We start from the raw sequence: 20188 nt of genomic DNA, 5'->3' as shown, positions 1-20188 counted from the left end.
AGGGAGGATTACTCTTATAGGACTCAGAGGTGTACACTTGCTCAGATTCTCTCTGGATGCCCAATTCATAAGAAATATAATCCTGAAAGATCTCAGGGACCTTTAAGCAATAATACTCATAAGCGATAATGAATAAACTTCCTCCTAGATTTTCCAAAATCATCTCTAACAAAAAATGCACTGATCTATGACTCTAAAATTTATGTAGAACTATGTTTCATTACAATTTAAAAATATCACTTCAGGCAGTTGATTTAGTTTGTTATAATTTCTTTTGTTGGCTTCAATTAAATTTGAGAATAACAGAGTAGTTTTCATTCTTCCTTTTTGTTGGGTTTTTAACCTTTCACAATCTGAAAAATGTTATCAAGTAAACCAATGAAATGACTGATATTATTGAATCATACTGAAATATAAGTGGTTTTGAGTTATAATTTTGAGTAATTGCCATTAGAAGTTAGTTGCCTCTAACTTATTGCTGATTGAGTTGTTTATGTCTATGTAGTTTACAGCTACAGTAGAGCACTATCATTCCGGTGCCCCTTCAAGGGCGTTAAATTAGCTCTGGCGTTCACAAGTTATGTAGCTAAGGAAAATATACACAGCTGTCGGGCTCGAACCAGCACTCTGTGGTATTATCAGCAAATCAGCTACTCCTTCAAATCGCTTCATCACCAAGGAAGTAATTATCAATACTTTTGCATATATTTCGTTGTATAGCGTTCCTGTTTCAATTACATTAGGAATGTTTGGACTACAAACTGATTGAGAAGAATTGATTTTCGTACAATTCAATAGTCATATATTTGAAAGTAATTGTTTTGGATGGATTTGTTTCCAGTTTGTATCTTAAAAACAAATTTTGTGCATTATCCAAACGTTTTTGAAAGATTAGGCACTGATTTATTACTTTCTTCATATCATAAGAAGATTTCCAATTCCTCTGAAATGATGGAAATCCAAAAGTCAAAAGGTTTTTTTCCCAAAAACTGATATTCCTTTAAGAAATATTAATTCAATTTTTTTTTTATTTTTTAATGTTTTCTTTATCAAGGTTTTTATTTTTGTTACTAGCATTCTCTCATATGAGTGATTAATAACTAATTAAAAATTATTTTAGTTATTACCACTAATAGAATATAATACAACGTTTAGCAGTTAAAAATGATTACTATTTTTTTTAATAATTTAGGAAAGGTTAACGAATACTTTATATCAGGTGCGATGAGGAACGAATTTTGGATATTTTGATATATAATGTCATTTTCGATAATAATAGTTTGTTCAAAAAAACAAGCAATTAAAATATTTTCTGAATTTATAGCCGTCTTTTGCATCATTACCTGATTCTCTAATATTGACAGAAGAATCACTTTCCATTTATAAATGTTTAGTTGAGAAGTTACAATTTGTTATCAACTTCTATTCAAAGATCTGAATGTGAAATATAATTTTCTTGGGATGTCAAAATCTTTTCCACAAATTCTCGCTGTGGCTAAATTTATGAGAATGAAATGTAATTTAATGTAAATGTAATGTAATATACCGACATGATTCAATAAATGATTTTGAAGATAACTTTCTGTTGATTCTGTTGGTTTCAAACTAGAAACTCTCATGCTCCGGTGTATACCAAGACTAAGATACAGATATATTAGAAAAAACATTACAATCTTTCAAAAATTAATTATTAACATTAAAATAGTTTGAAGTAATATGGATTTGTTTAATTCGTAAATATTTTTTGAATTTCAGTTAATTTATTTTTCTATAAAAAACTAAATGGAAATTTGTACAATGGGTTTCTCTTTAACGAACACACACATATTACTTTTTAGGTATCAATATGAGAGACATGCAAAATTTCCACTGATCTGATGATTTTCTTCTTCAGTGGTATCAGGTTGATTAGTCATATTCTATTTTTTGTACCTGGCTGAATTTTTCATATTTCATTATAATAATCATGGCAATCAGGCAATGTTTTTGAAATAGCCTACTTTTTCAACTAAATAAGAGACTATTATATTTCAGGCAGTTGGAAAAAAAGTGATTTGTTATTGATAAATCCTAAAGATATAACCCTACTTACTTTTTCTTGATCCTCTCTATTCTGTTGGCATCCTGCTGGACAAAAACCACAAGCTCATCTCCAGACTCTGACGCTGGGGTACCAGCAAGAACATCTGGGGTGATCTTCTTATTCTCCTCATTCGCTAACGCCTCGTCAATATCTTCCAATGTATACTCGCTCCCAGTCGAACTTCCAACTGAACCGTGGTTGCTCAGACGATAATAGTGATCGTCGGGATGACCGACGTTGCTCACGCAAGCAGTCAGAGGAGCTAGAGTAGACAAAAACTGCTTCCTGCTCTCGTTGTTGGGAATGACGCCTTTCGGGACCGTCTTTTCCACCACTTCCTGGTGAAACGGACCGCCCAGGTCCGGTAACGTTTGGGTCTGGACCGCTTTCGGTTCGTAGGTAACGTTGTGCGTAAGGGGTTCCAGAGATTTGTCCCCTCGTTTACCGAAGAGGTCGGTGATTTTTCGGTAGGTGGAAGACATCGAGGACGAGTTCGAGCTGGTTGTGGAAGATGACGATGGAGAGAAGTTGCGTTCCTTGCATTTGTTGGGTATCTGGAATCGTGAATCAGAACAATTGATAATATGAGTGGATTATGGTGATATAAAAAAAGAATCAAAGCTTTTTGTGGAAAATTATAGTACGGCCTATGAGTAGGAGAGAAATATCGAGTTTCAGAAAGAAATGACCCAACACTTTATAGTGAGATTTTTACTAAAACGTTCACAAAATCACAACAAAATGTAGATAATAACAAATCAGCTGGGACAAACTACAGCTCTTGAGGAATGTTACCATTGTGATGGACGCTTCTCCTCAAATGAATAATCAAACACGTTCTCCACAAGGCGCAATACATGAAGATTACACAAAGTCTCAACGCACTGATAAAAATATGATAAATCTCATGAAAATACTTCTCCCATACCATAGGTTCCAATTATATCAGATGCTACAAGAAAATAATACTTTTTCTTGGAAAATTTTGTTAAATTGCTAGATGGACTCGAAGTCACCCAACAAGAATAATTTATCGGTATATCGACGTTCCTTTCGAGGAAGAACTTCACATCATTTAAAGGAAGCTATCCAAAGACGAGGATCCGGAAATTGGAACGAATCAATAAGAGAAAGATTATGGAGTGATTAGAATGATGTGTCCGGAATAACTACTTCCAGTTGAGGGACTAGTTCTTCACACAGAATGATAAGTTGACTAAATGTCTTGAATCTGAGATTTGACGACACTTTTGTAGTATGGAACCATAAACAAAACTGGAGACCTTTCATAAAATTCATAATAAAAATGGAATCCCAACATGAAATGCCGATTTCAAACATGAAATTGAATACCTATGACTGGAGTTCTATCCCAACACCAAACCGTTATTTTCAACACCTCGACACGTGTTTAAATCACCAAGTGATCATCTTCAAGAGAAAATTTAATCTTCCTCTTGAAGATGATCACTTGGTGATTGAAACACGTGTCGAGGTGTTGGAAATTACGGTTTGGTGTTGGGATAGAACATTAATATTCATTACTACAGCAAAGGTTCCAAACAGTTCACCACAAGTATGAAATTGGAAGAGCGCTGACAAAGAAGAAATATGAAATCAATTTGAAGAAAAGCATCAACACAATGGGTTTAAAATGGAGCTTGAAGAGGTTGCGTACATGTTGAACAATAATGGATTTAGCCAAGTCAGTGGAGATTCAGACCGAGTGGCAACTTTTAATTAGGCGGCGAAATGAGGTGTAAGGCATTGAATCAACAAGGCTCCACATGACCTGGATAAATCGTGACATCACAAACTACAAACGAAGCAGTATTGCGTTGCCTAACCAATCAGAAAAGAACAGGAGAGGTTTTTAATTATTTTCTTTGGGAACACACCCTAACACAGAGATGAGTAGCGATCCGCAGGAATAAGAATCACATCAAACCGATATAGTCAGTCTTATATGAGAGATAAAGGTGAATAATTGAAAAAAGGATTACTTTTCGAGAAAAAATTCGATATGACTTAGCTTACGCGTGGTATGTGCAAAGTTTGAAGCGACCGAATAATTTTCAGGTGACAACATACTTGTGTTCAAGAATTTAGATTAACTTAAAAGACCAAAAGACTCTATAGAAAAAAATTAACGGCTCTTTTCGAAAGCTATAAAAATTACCTGACTAGTATCAACCGCGTTGCTTCCCTCCTCTCCTGTGGGGCTAACCCTCGCTGACAATTCGTCCGAATTTTGGTTCCCTTCGTCGATATCGCACGTCAGCTGTTTAATGCGCTCCACCAGTGAGTTATCAGTCTTTTGAATATTCTTCCTGCTCTTCGGTTCGTACCTCACCAGCGACCTCCTCAGAGTGTTCCTCTCGATCACCCGCTTGATGGAGTCGTTAGTTCCCGCGCTCTGGATTATCTGAGGCAGCTTCGAACGTTTTGCCTCTTCGAACGCCCTTAGTGACTCCGCAGTCACCAGATACTGCTGTTCTTCTTCTTTCTGCGTCAGCGGCTTTGTGCAAGGGAACAACTGCCTAACGGCAGAGTTCGGCTTCAAGCTATTGTTGGAGATGAGCACGTGGTTACCCAGTTTGAACGTCAGCATCATCTCCGTAGCCTCGGAGGAAGGGCTTCCGTTCCTGCTAGGCGGTTCGTCTACTTCTTCTCCTTCTTTGCGAGCGACTTGGAAAGTCGAGTCTGCTTCGGGGGACGTCTTGCAGCTGTCTTTCTTCTCTTCCTCAATGAACCGGACGGTTCTCGTAGTGGAAGAGTCGTCGTCTGACGTTGAATCCGTTTTCTGTGAATATGAATAAACAGATGTTTGTAGATCTCCGAAACGAACACTGTAAATTACTCAGAAAGGGCGGATTCGATTTCTAAAAATAAAAAATTGTTGAATTCACAATTGAAATACATATCAAACGAGAATACCATATAAAAAAGTTGGTAATGCATTCTCTACGACGAGTGATGCAACACTAATATCTTTCTTTTCACAAACTACTAAAAATTATAGCTTACGAAGAAGGAACTATTTACGTTAACACTATATAAATGAAAATCATATAGGTCATCCTCGAACATGTTTCTTAGAAATATAACCTGCGATAGTAACAATAGCATTTCTTAACTTTCGCCACTATTTTTTTCACTACCTACAATGATGAGAACTAGTATATTGAAATAACATAAAAAACAACCAACCTATGATAATCTCAGGAAAATTTCCAGCTGGTCCAGATAGAATTCGTTCACAATTTAAAAAATAAACTACATTTCTCCCAGAAAAATATGTGCAAACATTTTTTAATCTTTATTTTTCTACAGGAACACTTAGTGAAGTTTGGAAGCAAGATTGTATAACCAACTCATAAATCTGAAATTTCCAAAAAATCATAATTGATGAACACCGACTTGATATTAATCTGGTAGATCCACCACAACTGGTGCAAAACTGTTGAAACTTGAATTGACTTATCTCGTTGGTGTGATATAAACCTGCTTCACATAAATATAAATCAATATTACCAGATAACTTTCTCAACATATGTGAACCCTTATAAAATCAAAAACATTGATCTGTCGTTGACCAATAGCATTCTGGACTTGGGAGTGTTGTTGGATACTAAGGTAACATTTGAAGTTCGTATTTACCACATTGTATCCAAGTCGCTTAAACTGCTGGGTTCTGTTCAACGACATAAAACATACTTTTGAATATTTTTAAAATAATGTAACTCTAAATACTTTTGAAATATTGTATTGTTCTTTGATAAGTAATTGTGGGATATGAATTCCTTTACATTACATTCTATAATTGAGAGTCCGAAAGACATTTCTATGGTCATATGTATTTATTTAAGAGGACTAACTACAAGTATTCTGATATTCTGTTACTTTTGAATATATCTACTTTAGATTTAGAGCACCGTCGAGCCTAATTTGACTTAATACCTGAAAGAACAAATACACCTGAAAACTGAAATGAATATCAGAAAATAACAATTATATTAAGCGAAAAACCCTGAAATTAAATTCAACAAAATTAAAATAAGCAAAAATTTGACAATTGAGCAATTAAAATAAAATAAAAGTTAAAAATATTTCAAGCCAAGTTACTTCACGACCTTTCGTTGTTTGTATCCACAATCGTCTTCGGGTGATGACTGAACTATTTCTCCGACGAATGACTATTTATAGGTCATTCGAGAGCTTTCATCTATCCCCTGTTCCTTGTCCCCGCTTCATCGGTTTACCGGGAGATGACCGTTTGGCGGGAGTCGACTGTTTTCTGCTTGATTATGGGTTTCTATATGTTGCGTATCTCTACGATAGCTTGGCTGAATGCATCGTTGGACAACATATATGCAACTTCTTTGAACTTCCTTTCAAACCAATGGTCCTCCCTGTGATATCACTTGATGTTATGTTGATGAGCCCAAACGTGCTCTGCTACTCCCGATTTGCTGGTTTCTCTTTGCTGTGTCCTTCTCTTGTTCTCGACAATGCGGACTTTCAATGGCCTTTTAGTTTCTAAGATGTAAGATTTGCCGCACTCACAGGGTATCCGGTAAATGCCATTCCTGAAATCGCAGGTTCTGATGTTGTACTTCGCCCAATTCTTCTTATTCTTTCCGACAATTCCACCATCACTTTGAAGTAACCATTCCGTTGAAGATCTTTTTTGATGGTGCCTAGTTCCTTTTCGATACCTTTCTTGGTATTACAGAGTCCGAAAGCACGGTCTACTGAAGTCTCGATGATTCCTCTTTTGGTAGATTGATGGCGGTTCGATTCGTGATTCAGAAATTATCCCGTGTGAGTGGGTTTTCGGTGTAGAGATGTTTTCCACTAAATGTCGGTCCTCTTCACCAATATGTCTAAGATTGGCAATTCGTTGTTGGCTTACTTCTCCATTGTGAAGTTGATGGAATGTCTTACGCTATTGATGTGCTTCTTAAAGGTGTTCAGTTCTGTATTCCCATGGTTCCATATTATGAAGGCGTCGTCAACGTATCTCAATCAGACTTGGGGCTTCTTGTGGGTTTCTCCAATGGCCATATTTTCAAACCATTCCATATATATGATGGTGAAAGTGGTAATCTCATTGGCAGTCCCTCATCTTGCGTAAAGAATTCGACCTTCAATTGGAAATTGCAGTTCCGTATACAGCTTCCTAGTAATTCCATGATTACTTCTATAGGTAAGTTCGTTCTTATTACCATAGAACATTGTCAACCACCTTCAAACAAACGAAGAATATTGATTGATTTGATTCATCCCTGTACTTTTTTAAAAATCAGATGAAATATATCACCCATCTATGGAGAAACTGCTGATATTTATGTATTTTTAGTATTCCAGTTTTTCTTCAATTGTCTCTATTTCTCATATTATTTACTTTATATATTTATTGTAAAATGAGATGTCCGTAAATGAATAAAGTGATTTAATTATTTAAATAAAGTGTCTGTTGAATGTAAAAGATGGGTACTATGAAATAGGCAAGTTTAGAAATGTCTTATGAAATATTAACATACTTTCGAATGCAATTCTTTCTGCATGGATTTGAAAGAATCAGCAACCATTAAAACCATCTACTTTGAAACTCACCATCAATTGTTCGCTCAACCGAGATGGATTGCTTTCTTTACTCAGTTGTCTCCACAACCTGCCACCTTTGAGTATGCCGGATACTGGAGAACCGTCGCCTGGTATCTGGGTTTGTACATCTTCAGGATGTTTTTCTTCTTCCAACGACGAGTCTAACATATACATCTGACCGCCTAAAAAAGAAGGAATAGTTTCTAATTGGACTTCCACAAGGAAGTGTCTTTGAACCCCTCTTGTTATTAATGTATATTGATGACCTTTCATAAGGGAGAATTTATACATTTATACAATTTACTAAACTGTAATGAATGAAATGAATGTGCGCTTTGAAAAAATAATAAATTGTTGCTGAATGTATCCAAAGTTTATCAACTACCCAATTGAACAAAATAATTTTTAAAATAGATTTTTTATAAGAAATTACTAACGTTAATTTAGATTATTTGAGAGAGCATTACGGAAAAGACAAATTGTACTTAAATGTTGTACAAACAGTAACAGGAAAAAAATACTGCTGAAATTTAAAATGAAGGTAGTAGAACAAAAATAAAAGAAAATTGATTTTTTTGCTAAATATCTCAAACAGTTGGTGTCATATAAATCTAAAAGTACCTAACTATGCAGGAACTAATAAAGTGGCCTGTGTATACATAGTAAACTCTTATAATCTTTAATGGCCCTCACCTGAATTGTTGGGAGAGGTAGGAGTAGTTTGTTGACTCTGGTCAATTTTCTCTTTTTCGTCTTCTTCATCTTCTAAATCTATCTTTGGCTTATTATTATCACTATTTGGTTCACAGGTATCACCTGAAACAAACGCATCTAACGTAAGTAACAATCAAGTTTCACTGCCTTTTTTCACACAGTTTTCAATGGACTCTTGTACTTTCACACCTTACATAAATATTTACCCATGATTCCAAGTTTCGAAATCATAATTGTTAGAAGAGATTTCTTCGTTGTCGGAGACTTAAGCGGAATAAATTTGTTTCTTATCTGAAATTACTGGCGACGTATATTTATTTGGACTATTGGTTCGATTACAAACTAATTGACCTACTAACGATGCAATTCTATAATGGATTTCACTTTTTAATCGTTTGATACAGGGTCCTACGAAATTCTTAGAAATATTCAGTGTAATTTTTTGATGACATTATTGATACAAACTTTATCGATCTCTGATCATATAAAACAAACTTCAAACTTTAATTTATTCATTTATAATTTATTAGTCCGAGATAAAATTTATTACAAATAAATTAGTCAGAAGGTAATATTATAAGAATATTAGTGGCTTATTTTCTGACTTCGACAGAACATTCAACTACGTATTTCATGAATTACTGTTGTTGAAAATGGAGAAAAATTATGTGAGGAATATCACCTCAAACCTTTAGGAGTCGTATATGCAATGAAGAACTCCATTAATAATATTACAAGTCTACCAGTCACCATGAAGTCAGGAGTTCTTTAAGGTTCCATACTAAAACATTTACTATTTCTTGTGAATGCCAATGACTTGATGAACTACCTCCATAGCCTTCCCAATTTTCATATGATGTACCTGGGCAGGATCGAATTTTATTAAGTCTCACAAAAAGTACGCAAAATCTCAATGAACAAATGGTAACACGGGCAAATAAAAATAATATAACTTTGAATGTAAGCAAAACATTTACAATCAAATTCAGTTTGAGTAATTTGCAAGAGAATTTCACTGTCTATGAGAATACTGAATTATATGCCGAATCTTGGCATATAATTCAGTATTCTTGGCCTCTCACAAGACTATAAATTGAAGTGGACTCCACATAATGGAGGTCTGTGCAATAAGTTGAAGTATAATTGTTATGCATTAATGTTCATGGCAACGTCTTGTGATAGGAGAGTTCTCAGATATGGAATTTTGTTTTGGGACATCGTTCAGAAGTCTTGTGATTACTCAAGAATAAATCATCGCAGGTTGAGCTATAGTTGGATATAAAGAGTTACAATAAGCCTTCTCGAATAGTCTACTTCTGATGAGGCTAAATCCATCGGCTACACTTGGCCTTGCAAGAGCTTTCCATCTTTGGACCACCGTTAGTCTCTTTTCATCATTAGATCAGATGATATTCTTCGCGGAGAATTCGCATTCAGTGGATAGGAGAGTTTCAGACTCAACCAAATAAATCCAGCTTCTCAACGAAGTCGATTATACTTCCAATCAACTGGCAAGAGATACTCTGACAAACGCTGGACGCTAACCAGTGCCTGAAATATTCTTATGAAAATTAGTCCACAACAAGGTTGACACACCATGGTACTATTTCCTCAATCTGCTGAGGACCTTATCAGCTGTCAGTCTATGACTACTTTCGTCATGTAGATGAGCTATACAAGTGTGTGTTGTTTGGTCGATATTGGGGTTCAAGGTGCAAGCTTCCTACCTTAATAAGGCGTAGGAGGAGTTTGTGTTCTGTCCCGATTCAGACTCTACTTCACGCTGTTCAAGAATTTAGTGCAGGGCAGTTCCAGAACATATGCAGTTCTTGAGGAGATAATTGAGTTGTTTTCTGACTGCACGACAAAGCCTCTTAGGTTTATTCACATGAACAGAAAAAGTCGATCTTGATTCGATGTTAAGGGAGGACGTTTGAGGTCATTTTTTTGGCGTCAAGCTCCTCTGTAGACTCCGGGTCGGATTATTTATAGTCCCAAACCATAGATTTTGGTATGACCATAGCTGATTCAGGGCCTATATAAGAAGCTCATGATCCATGCCAAGCAGATTTATTTTCATTTCCTGTGAATTCTGAATGTCCAAGCACCCAGTATAGACTCATTAGTTTTTTAATATTTTCCCAGACTATGTTCGACATCTTCTACAGAAACCATTAATTTTGATTAACCAATATTCAGTATCTTATTTTCAGAATTACTATTTTACCATAATAATTTGCTTCTTTCCGAAAGTTGAGGTCTGTAGGTAGCAAATAACAATTTTATCAACCTTCCGTGTACGTTGAAGAGATTTCGCTTTAACAAAGAGTTCATCTCTAGAAAACAATCGAAATATCGAGAAAAACAGTAAATCTAATTATCTCGTCTAACAGCTAGTGGCACGAAACGAGATAATGAATCCTAATGGGGAATGAGGAGGAGCGATATCAGATATAGCGGATTTATTTGTAACTCTGAAACTGTTTAACAAATTGAAGTGGCGCTCGGCATCTAATTGAAGATGAGATTTAATTGGTCGGCGAGCTCTCCCAGTTCTGGTAAATTAATTAACTGCTCTAAGCCATCGGTTGATGGCTTTTTCACGGGAGAGCAAGCATTTCGAGAGAGATTGCACGAAGCAGTTTGTAGTATTTCTATTTTGTTAAAAAAATACATACGAGTTATGTTATGTGTTCCAAAATAACGCTAAAATTATATCTACAAAGATACATCTTATTAAAAAAATACAACTTCTAGTGTATCGCCAGCGTCTTATACACCGAGGAAGAAGCTATTATATTATAACATTCTCCATTTCTTCTAATATTATCTAGAATCACGATAAGTAATTATAATGTTATGGAATTGGCAGCGGTGGTAGTGCGCCTGACTCACGATCGGAAGACGGTGGGTTCGATTCCTGCCTCGACCAGATATTTTTCTCGATAGAATATATCTGATTGAAGCTGGGATATTTCTGCAACCGTGTTAGGAATCACATGTTGAAAGGTAAGACCTCGTTAGTCCTTAGCTCGCACAAATTTCTCAACTTCTGAGAGTTGTCGTTCGTATGGGGGCGACAGCTGATTAACGGAAAAACAGATTTCAAAACAGATTTTTTTAAATGATCTTTTCAAAAGTAAACAGAGCCGTACATCTCTCAGATTATAATTTCATTGGACGTTGTTCACAGTTGGAGGGAGCAGATGTCTGTCAACGCCAACAAAACTGTGATAACTAATCCCCTTCACCAGGAGAAGAAAATTGGACGGTCTAACGCCGCTTTCCCTAAATGGTGAGGTCATTCCATTTGGAACGGAGTTAAAATATCTTGGCATTGTCCTTGATAAAAAACTCACCTGGAACGCTCACTTGGAAAAAGTTTAACACAAAGCCAGAATGTCTTTATGGACATGTCGAATTTTTTTTGGTAAAACTTTGGGTTCAATCCCAAACAAATCCATTGGATTTATGTGATGATTGTCAGACCAATGATCACTTATGGTGCAATTGCCTGGTGGACGAATGCTTTGCAGAAATCGTCCCAGGCGAAGCTCTCTGGCTTACAGAGACAGGCTTGTCTGGCCATCAGTACCACACCGTCAGCGGCCATGAAGATCCTTCTAGATCAACCTCCTCTCCACATTTTTCTGGAGAGAGAGGATAGATGGACTGCATATAGACTTGTGCAAATTGCAAATCAATTTCTGGAAATAACTTCTGACTGTATGCCTCCAACTGTCAACTACGAACTGCCTTATAAAGTACTGTTCCCGAGTAGAGAGGACTGGATCCTCCGGGAGAAGGAAATATTAAGAGCAGATAGTTGTTCTGGTGCAGGTATTTTCAGTCGCAGACCCATTACAGAGATATCATACTGCCTAGGAACCTATGGACTGTATTTCAAGCGGAAATTTACGCTATTGAATTGTGTGCGGAGAGGTTGGAAGAATCCAACCTCATACACAAGTCAATAAAAATATTCTTGGGCAGTTGGAAACTCTTGGCTCCTACGAGCAACTTCTAAATTGGTAGCAAATTGCCAAAAACAATTCTCCTCGATAGGAAGACTTAACAGATTGTGTCTGGTCTGGAATTTTGGCCATACTGGCCTGGGAGACAATGAGTCTGCTGACTCCTTTGCAAAGGAAGGTGCTGCAAGCAGCTTCATCGGACCAGAACCTGTCATTGGCATCGCTTTAGGCTTTGCCAAACAAAGGTTGAACACCTGGATGGCAAGAAGATTTATGAACTTCTGGCAGAATCTTTCAAGATTCATTTCAAGGCATTTCTTCACCCTTCGAAGCTTGATACCGCGGTGGTAGTGCGCCAGACTCATGATCGGAAGACCGTGGAATCGATTCCCTCTTCTACCAGATATTTTTCTCGAGAGAATTTATCTGGTTGAAGCTGGGATGATTCTGCAACCGTGTTAGGAATCACACGTGAAAAGGTAAGACCTCTTTAGTCCTTAGCTCGCACAAGTTCTCAACTTTTAAGAGTTGTCGTTCGTATGGTGGCGACAGCTGACTAACGGAAAAACAGATTTCAAACAGATTTTTTTTAAACAGTTGTTGGACTACAGTAGGGATGAACTACGATGTCGAACAGACCTTCTTACAGGTCACTGTCATTTGAATCATCATATACAGAGACTAGGACTCTCGGAACACAGTGTGTGTCGCCTCTGGTTGGAAAATGATGAGATAGCAGAGCACATACTTTGTGTGGGGACCGAATCAGGTTTTTAGAGTGCGGCTCTGCCGAACTCTACTATCTGACCTAAAAGACCACTCACCATACAAACTAATTGGCTTCGTTAAGAAGCTGGGTTTATTTTGTCGAGTGTGAATAGGTATGAGTCACAATAAGCTCTTGCGAGTTGCGCTATAGGGTTGAATAGACCCACTTACTTTGGACCTAATCTTACCAAAGTTGATAAAAGTTTAAGATCCAAAATGTTCATGAAACTGTTTGATCAGGTGAATAGAATGAGGCAATAAGATCAGTACATACATACAAATACAATATACGACAGTTTCGAGTGAAAACCGAAAAAAGGACCATTGCACTGTTTTCAGCAATAGGATATACATTTTTATCGACTTTCTATGTAATACATAGAATCAGTGGCGTAGCTACCTTGGGTGGCACCCGGTGCGGAAGCTGGTGGTGTCATCAAAGAATTTTATATGATATTGATAAACGCAATGGATCATTTAATATTAATATTGAAAATATTGAACAAAACACAATGAGATCAAACATACAGAAAAAATATTTTTATCTCACAATTAAAATCTTTCTTTCCTAGCTTTAAAACTGCAAACTCAGAAATAACTTTATCACAATTTATATTTTGCATTGCCCCGTGTTTGATGGATAATATACCAAGATTGCTGAGCCGCGATTAGGTCAATTTTTTTTCTTTTTTTAGCACTTCACGTTTAATAATTCACGCCAACCACTTTACGAAATAAATGAGAAACGATGCAACTGAGACGTCAACTATCGATACTATGGGAAGGGGAATCCCACACGATAGCGTCGTCCGCTTTTGGGAAAACCCCGAATTATACATAGTGCCCCAGCTGTAACCATGTTCTTTCTTGTTGGGATATTGGCCTTTAGGAAGTGTCTGAGTGCCTCATCAGTGTCCAACCACTGTCCTGAATGTTTCCTGTTGTCGTAGAGGATCCACTTTCCATCACACGTGACGATCCGATCCAAAAATGGATCATTTCGGTTGCGCAAAACCAAAGAAGAACAGATCTCGGAACGTGACAATATATAAATATAACGTTGTCAACGGTAACTTGTTTTTATTCAATGAAGTATATATCTATTTATATCTAGAATCAGTCGATGCTGACACTTCGTGATATAACCTTCGTCCTCACAATCAACGCACATATATACCACTAATGATGTCTGCCACAGTAGCAGACGAATCACGGTTCGATCACGGCCTACCAGCTCGGATTTTTTTTTCTTTAATCGTGAAACCCTATGTTCTTATATTTATATCTTTTCTCTTGATTTTCGTTAAGCCTATAGAAGTAATAGTTACTCATGGTTTGAATCATACTGCAGTAGCAGGCAATAGCATGTCTGGATTGAAGAAAAAGTGGGTCCACTGATATATGTTGACCGAGGTGTTTCGCAAGGTTTCTTATCAGGACTCATTGTGTCAATTAAATCTTCAAATTTGTGTAGATACATTCAATTATCGGCTGATGATGAAACCTTTGATTTAAAATCTGTGACAGGTATATGATTTGGATGAAACATCTCTTATAAACGAAAGGAATCATAAACGAAATATTATGATGAATTAGCTTATATGTATATTTATAGTAAATGACTGGTATCCTGACTGACCTGAAGAAAATCAATTTGGTGAACTAGAAGTGTATCCCTCTACACCATAATGACGTTCGTTGTTATATATTATTTTATATATTTTTATATATTTTTTGCACGCTGTGGAAGGTGAAAATACCTAAAAAGGTAAAAAAAACTTGAAGAAAAATACTACTTTCATATTTCGGTTGAAATGGACAATATTTCAATAATAATAATAAGAACAATTACAACGCCCAATCGAAATTGCGAAGGGGACAGCGCTGGAATAATGATTTGTAATCAAACTTGATAGTTCACTTCGAAAAGAATTGTTGTATTGTGCGCACTTTATTACCCAATAATAGAGGCATATCGTACCGAATGTGGGAACACTGGTTGTAATGGTATACACACCTATTGGATTCATCTCGCTACTTTGCATGTATCTTCAAGGTTTCAATGACTCATTTCAAACGCGCCTTTCATTATAATCTGCATTTACCAGTTGTCCTACATTAGCTTCAAATAATAAACATAAACCAATTTCGGTTCGAATCACCGTTCAGATATTCTCTGATAGCAAAATTTCTACGGTACTTTTGCCTTTCAAATATTTGTTTCTTGAATATTATACACTTATAAGAACATAGGCTGTAGCCGAATGGAACCTAAGTACCAAAAGGTTCGTCTGTTATTGCGGCAGATATCATTAAATTTGCTTAAATTTGCTAAAAAAAGTTCCAACTCCCGGAGCTGTACAACCTCTATTATTCATAATTTTTACAGAGCCCTGAAACTAGAGCCAAAAACAGCTAGTCTGCTTTTTGCGATCGGTGCGTTAATATGCCTCAGCCACAAAAAATTATTCAAACACATTAAATATGAAAATTAAGGAATGAAAAAATTCATGTAGTTTTGGAATAAATCAATGAACAATAATCCGCGGTTAAAAAATGTTTATCCCAATTTTCCATTAATTATGCATTTGTAAATTAATAATATTTTATAAAGTGAAAGTTAACATAGAAACGTCGCGTTTACTGTAAGTTGACGGGGGACGATGCCCGGAGGTAGAGGGCAGGTCAAGCAATGAAGCGCCATCGCCGAGAATGCGGGCAGACATGTGAGCGCAGACGTCGTTGACGGCTGTGTTAGTTTTTCGAATTTCTTTATAGGTAACAGAATTCGTTTTTTAGTTACTGTATATTTGTTCAGTTACTGTATTTTTAAAGTAAAAGTATAATTTATTAGCTGTTGTCCGCTCTTATATTAACGTCCAGCCGAAGCTACTGAACCTAGAATCTTGAAGTATGCAGATAGGTTCTTTGTATAGCGTAAATAAGCATAAATAAGGGAAATCAGGAATTTCCACCCCAAGGGGGAAAATAGGAGTTTAAAGATTGTATTGAATTTCGTCAGTTTCGAAGTTGGAAACCTGAAGTTTTGGGTTAATGAAAAAATATTGTTACTATTTGTTTAAAATGATCGATCACGAAACTCAATATGACGAATGTCTGAGGAGCCACGTCCATGATTGGATTACAAGTTTGAAAATTATTTTGTATATTGTATAATAACATGGTAGAGTGTGATAAGTATATTGATAACGGATCACAATTTTCATTCAACGAAGAAATAGCTCGGATAAAAAAGGTGGTAAATTCAATAATCTCCACGCATTTCTATAAAAGAACCTAGTTGAATTTGAGGATGAATAATTCGATTAGTCTATGCACTGCCTTGTTGATTCGGTAAAATCAACAAGCTGCAGAGGAGTGCAACTGTTGATATTTGTCAGTGAACGTCGCGTCGGTTCATGAACTGCCGATAAAAATAATTCGATGAAACATGGAACGTGACCCGGTGATCCCGAATCTAGTTCATCAATTACTTACAAAATTTGATTGTACGGCATCGAATTTAGGATTCGAAAGATTGATTGGCTTTGTCACGCGAACAACTGATTTTGGGACACGAAAAGATAGTCGTCTGAATACATTCATAGTTGGGTTGAAAATGTTTCCAAATATGAATACGTGAGGTAACTTGGTTTGAAATTTTTTTCTTGTTCGTATTTCCATCTATATCCTGATTGTTTCTTTTTGTTTTATGAATTTAGTTTTTAATGTCTGTATACAATTGACATTTCACCAATTTACCCATTTTTTATTTCATTTTCATTTTGGGTCGCAATGGTTCGTTTTCTTCATAAATTAGCGTTCTGGCAATTTTGTTAAAATACTCATTGCCTATTTATTTTGTTTCTTTTTTTTCTTTACTTCTATTGACTAACTCATGTGAATATTGAGGCCAGGGTTTTATTTTTTATTTTTGAATGATCTTGATATACCTTGCATCGAAACAGAGTATTTTTGTTCTGATGTTGGAATAGTGTTTTTTTATAGATTCATTGGTTTACTTGATGTTTTAAAGATTGTTGCACAGTACAGAAGAATATGAAAGTGAACCTGACAGTCCACAATTTTCTAATATAAGAGATAGCATTAGAAGGAACAATTAAACAATGAGCTGAGTTTTTGTGAATATTTTGATAATAACCGCACTCTTCAAAAATTAATCACCACTATTGTTTTCCAATGATGCATCACACTAAAGGGATGACATTTAATTTTGGTTCCGCCTCGCTTACTTTGGGCATTTGTTCATTTATTGATACCTTTTGCATTTTCGAGATATTATTACTCATATTCTTGATCATTTTGTAAGAGAATTGTTGATTTCATCAAGTCCTAGAATGGCAAAATTATTCTACACCTTCTGGCATTTTCTTTGCCAGTCTGGTCGTATCATCATTCCAAAGACATAAACTGCATCGGACGTGTGCAACATTATGATTTTAGGTTTTTTCATTCTCTGAGAAGTATCCATAGAATATTGATACCTACTATCCATTGAAGACGTGTCAGAAATCTCAGAATCAGAACCTTTTGAATCTATCCACTTTTGGTGAAAAAATCTTCCCGAAGAAGTGGTGTAAAAAAATAATACCCAAGTTGACAGAACTTCATCTTTTATCGTTTGTTTGAAGGTGATTGACAAGGTTTCATGATGAATTTCACTAGTTCGGACTTCCATTGTCTACTATATAAAATGATTTGAAATCCCTGAAACTAAAAAAGAAGAATTGAAAATGAATAGCTGAAAATAACAATTATATTAACCAAAATAAACCTGAAATGAAATAATAGTGAAATAAAATACAAGTAAAAATAGAACAATTGAATAAATAAAAATAAAGAAATGAAAAAAGGAAATAAAAATAAAAAGTGGAGAGATTCCAAGTCACGTTAGTTCACGACGTTTCGATTGTTAGTATCTACAATCGTCTTCGGGTGATGACTGGACTCAGAGAGATGACTATTTATAGGTCGTTCGAGTACTTTCACTTATCCCCGCTTTCTATTTTCCGCTTCACTGGTTCCGTGGGAGATGACCGTTTTGGCGGGAGTTGGCCATTTTTCGCTTGATGATGGGTTTCCATATGTTGCGTATTTCTACGCTGGTTTGGCTGAATACGTTGTTGGACAACATGTATGCGGCTTCCTTGAATTTTCTCCTAAACCAATGTTCCTCTCTGTGCAAGATCTCAGCTTGGGACCACTCGATGTTGTGTTGATGGGTCCAAACATGGTCTGCTATTCCTGATTTGCTGATTTCCCCTCGCTGTGTGTGTTTCTTGTGCTCGGCAATGCGAACATTCAATGGCCTTTTAGTTTCACCAATATAGGATTTTCCGCACTCACAGGGTATCCGGTAAATGCAATTCTTGGAAAAATGGCCAACTCCCGCCAAAACGGTCATCTCCCACGGAACCAGTGAAGCGGAAAATAGAAAGCGGGGATAAGTGAAAGTACTCGAACGACCTATAAATAATCATCTCTCGGAGGAATCAGTCCAGTCATCACCCAAAGACGATTGTAGATACTAACAATCGAAACGTCGTGAACTAACGTGACTTGGAATCTCTCCACTTTTTATTTCATTTTCTTTTTTCATTTCTTTGTTTTTATTTATTCAATTGTTCTATTTTTACTTGTATTTTATTTCACTATTAATTCATTTCAGGTTTATTTTGGTTAATATAATTGTTATTTTCAGCTATTCATTTTCAATTCTTCTTTTTTAGTTGTTTCAGGGATTTCAAATCATTTTATATAGTAGACAATGGAAGTCCGAACTAGTGAAATTCTTCATCTTTTATCTTTTTCAACATTACATTTAAATATTGAAGTTAACTCATCATTTACTTGTGATGTACTGTTAGGAACCTTGGATGTAGTACTCGTAATAAATATTACTGGATTTTTTTCTCAACACCAAACCGTTATTTAAACCGTGGTCATTTTCAAGAGGAAGATCAAACTGTTTATTCTTGCTCTTAAACAGTTTAATCTTCCTCTTGAAGATGATCACTTGGTGATCGAAACACGTGTCGAGGTGTTAAAATAACGGTTTGGTGTTGGGAAAAACTCCAGTAATATTCTTTACTTATCATCATCTTGAAATTTTGTGAAATATGGTTAGGTCAGGTGGAAAAAAGTAAAACCTTGTTTATTATAAATATTATTTATCTAAATTAATTATGAAGGCACAGTTTCGAGATGTTTTTCAAATTTTAACAGTAATTCATCATTGCCCAGGCTCGATTTCGGAATATTCCAAACAAAACAGAAGTTATTTGAATAAAAATTTGGATAGTGTACTATTCAGAAGCGAAGTAGGGTCTCCTTTGGATGGTTTTCATGGTCATCCAAAAACATCATGAATAAATCTCCATATAATCCGTAAAAACGATAACTCAACAGACTAATTTCCATAAATATAATCAGACTTATGGGACAGTTTCCATTATGAATTGTCAAGGTCTGGAATAAAAAGATCACTGACACTCGATGAAAAACAATCCTGTACGACCGCAAACAAATAAAGAAAGACCATCGACGCAGGCGAATAAAGAAAACTTTCCATCCTCGCATGTTGAGCCGTTTAACCCTACTTTTTTATTATCTCAGCACCGACCTCGCCGATAGCCATAAATCGTACTTTAACGAAAACATCCCTCAACCAAAGTGTGTTCAGAGATATACCGAATTGACAACTTTAATCTGGATTATGAAACTAGCCGATAGGGATTTAAGTGAATTATTGTGAGCCTATTTGCAAATAAAGGCGACCATACATTAACATTTCAAATTTTCTTTAGAACAAACACGACAGCCAATACAACTCGTCTGCCGATATAGAGGATTAACGAACTGGATAATTCTAAATGCCTTATAAACATAACACAAAACAACATTTTCCAAGGAAATAAGTGAACAAATTTAGTTTAATCCGATCTTCAAGTAGATGGGTTTTATTCATTGAAATACATTTTTGTGGGGAAGTCGATATTTCCTGCTGCTTTTTGGGGTT

At 35.9% G+C, this 20188-nt stretch overlaps 1 protein-coding gene across 6 annotated transcripts in view; it reads right to left on the bottom strand.

Annotated features, from left to right (window-relative positions):
* The window catches only part of LOC111506056 (uncharacterized), a 68819-nt gene that overhangs the window by 10324 nt on the left and 38307 nt on the right, over positions 1-20188 (bottom strand). For 5 of the 6 annotated variants that reach the window (XM_074184438.1, XM_074184440.1, XM_074184441.1 and 2 more), the window contains 4 exons: positions 8387-8509; positions 7703-7875; positions 4263-4886; positions 2093-2637 (listed from right to left, as the gene is read on the bottom strand). In XM_074184438.1, the coding sequence (XP_074040539.1) occupies positions 2093-2637; positions 4263-4886; positions 7703-7875; positions 8387-8509 (1465 nt within the window). Of the gene's footprint in view, positions 1-2092; positions 2638-4262; positions 4887-7702; positions 7876-8386; positions 8510-8613; positions 8725-20188 lie in introns of those variants that run through there. The other variant, XM_074184443.1, reaches the window with a different exon arrangement.

Source organism: Leptinotarsa decemlineata, unplaced genomic scaffold (genome assembly GCF_025532065.1).
Source record: "Leptinotarsa decemlineata unplaced genomic scaffold, Ldec_3_MD MMD2_tig00026354_RagTag_RagTag, whole genome shotgun sequence".
Taxonomy (NCBI): Eukaryota; Metazoa; Arthropoda; class Insecta; order Coleoptera; family Chrysomelidae; genus Leptinotarsa; species Leptinotarsa decemlineata.
Note: the sequence above shows the minus strand (reverse complement) of the source record. Positions and strands in the feature narration are given on the sequence as shown.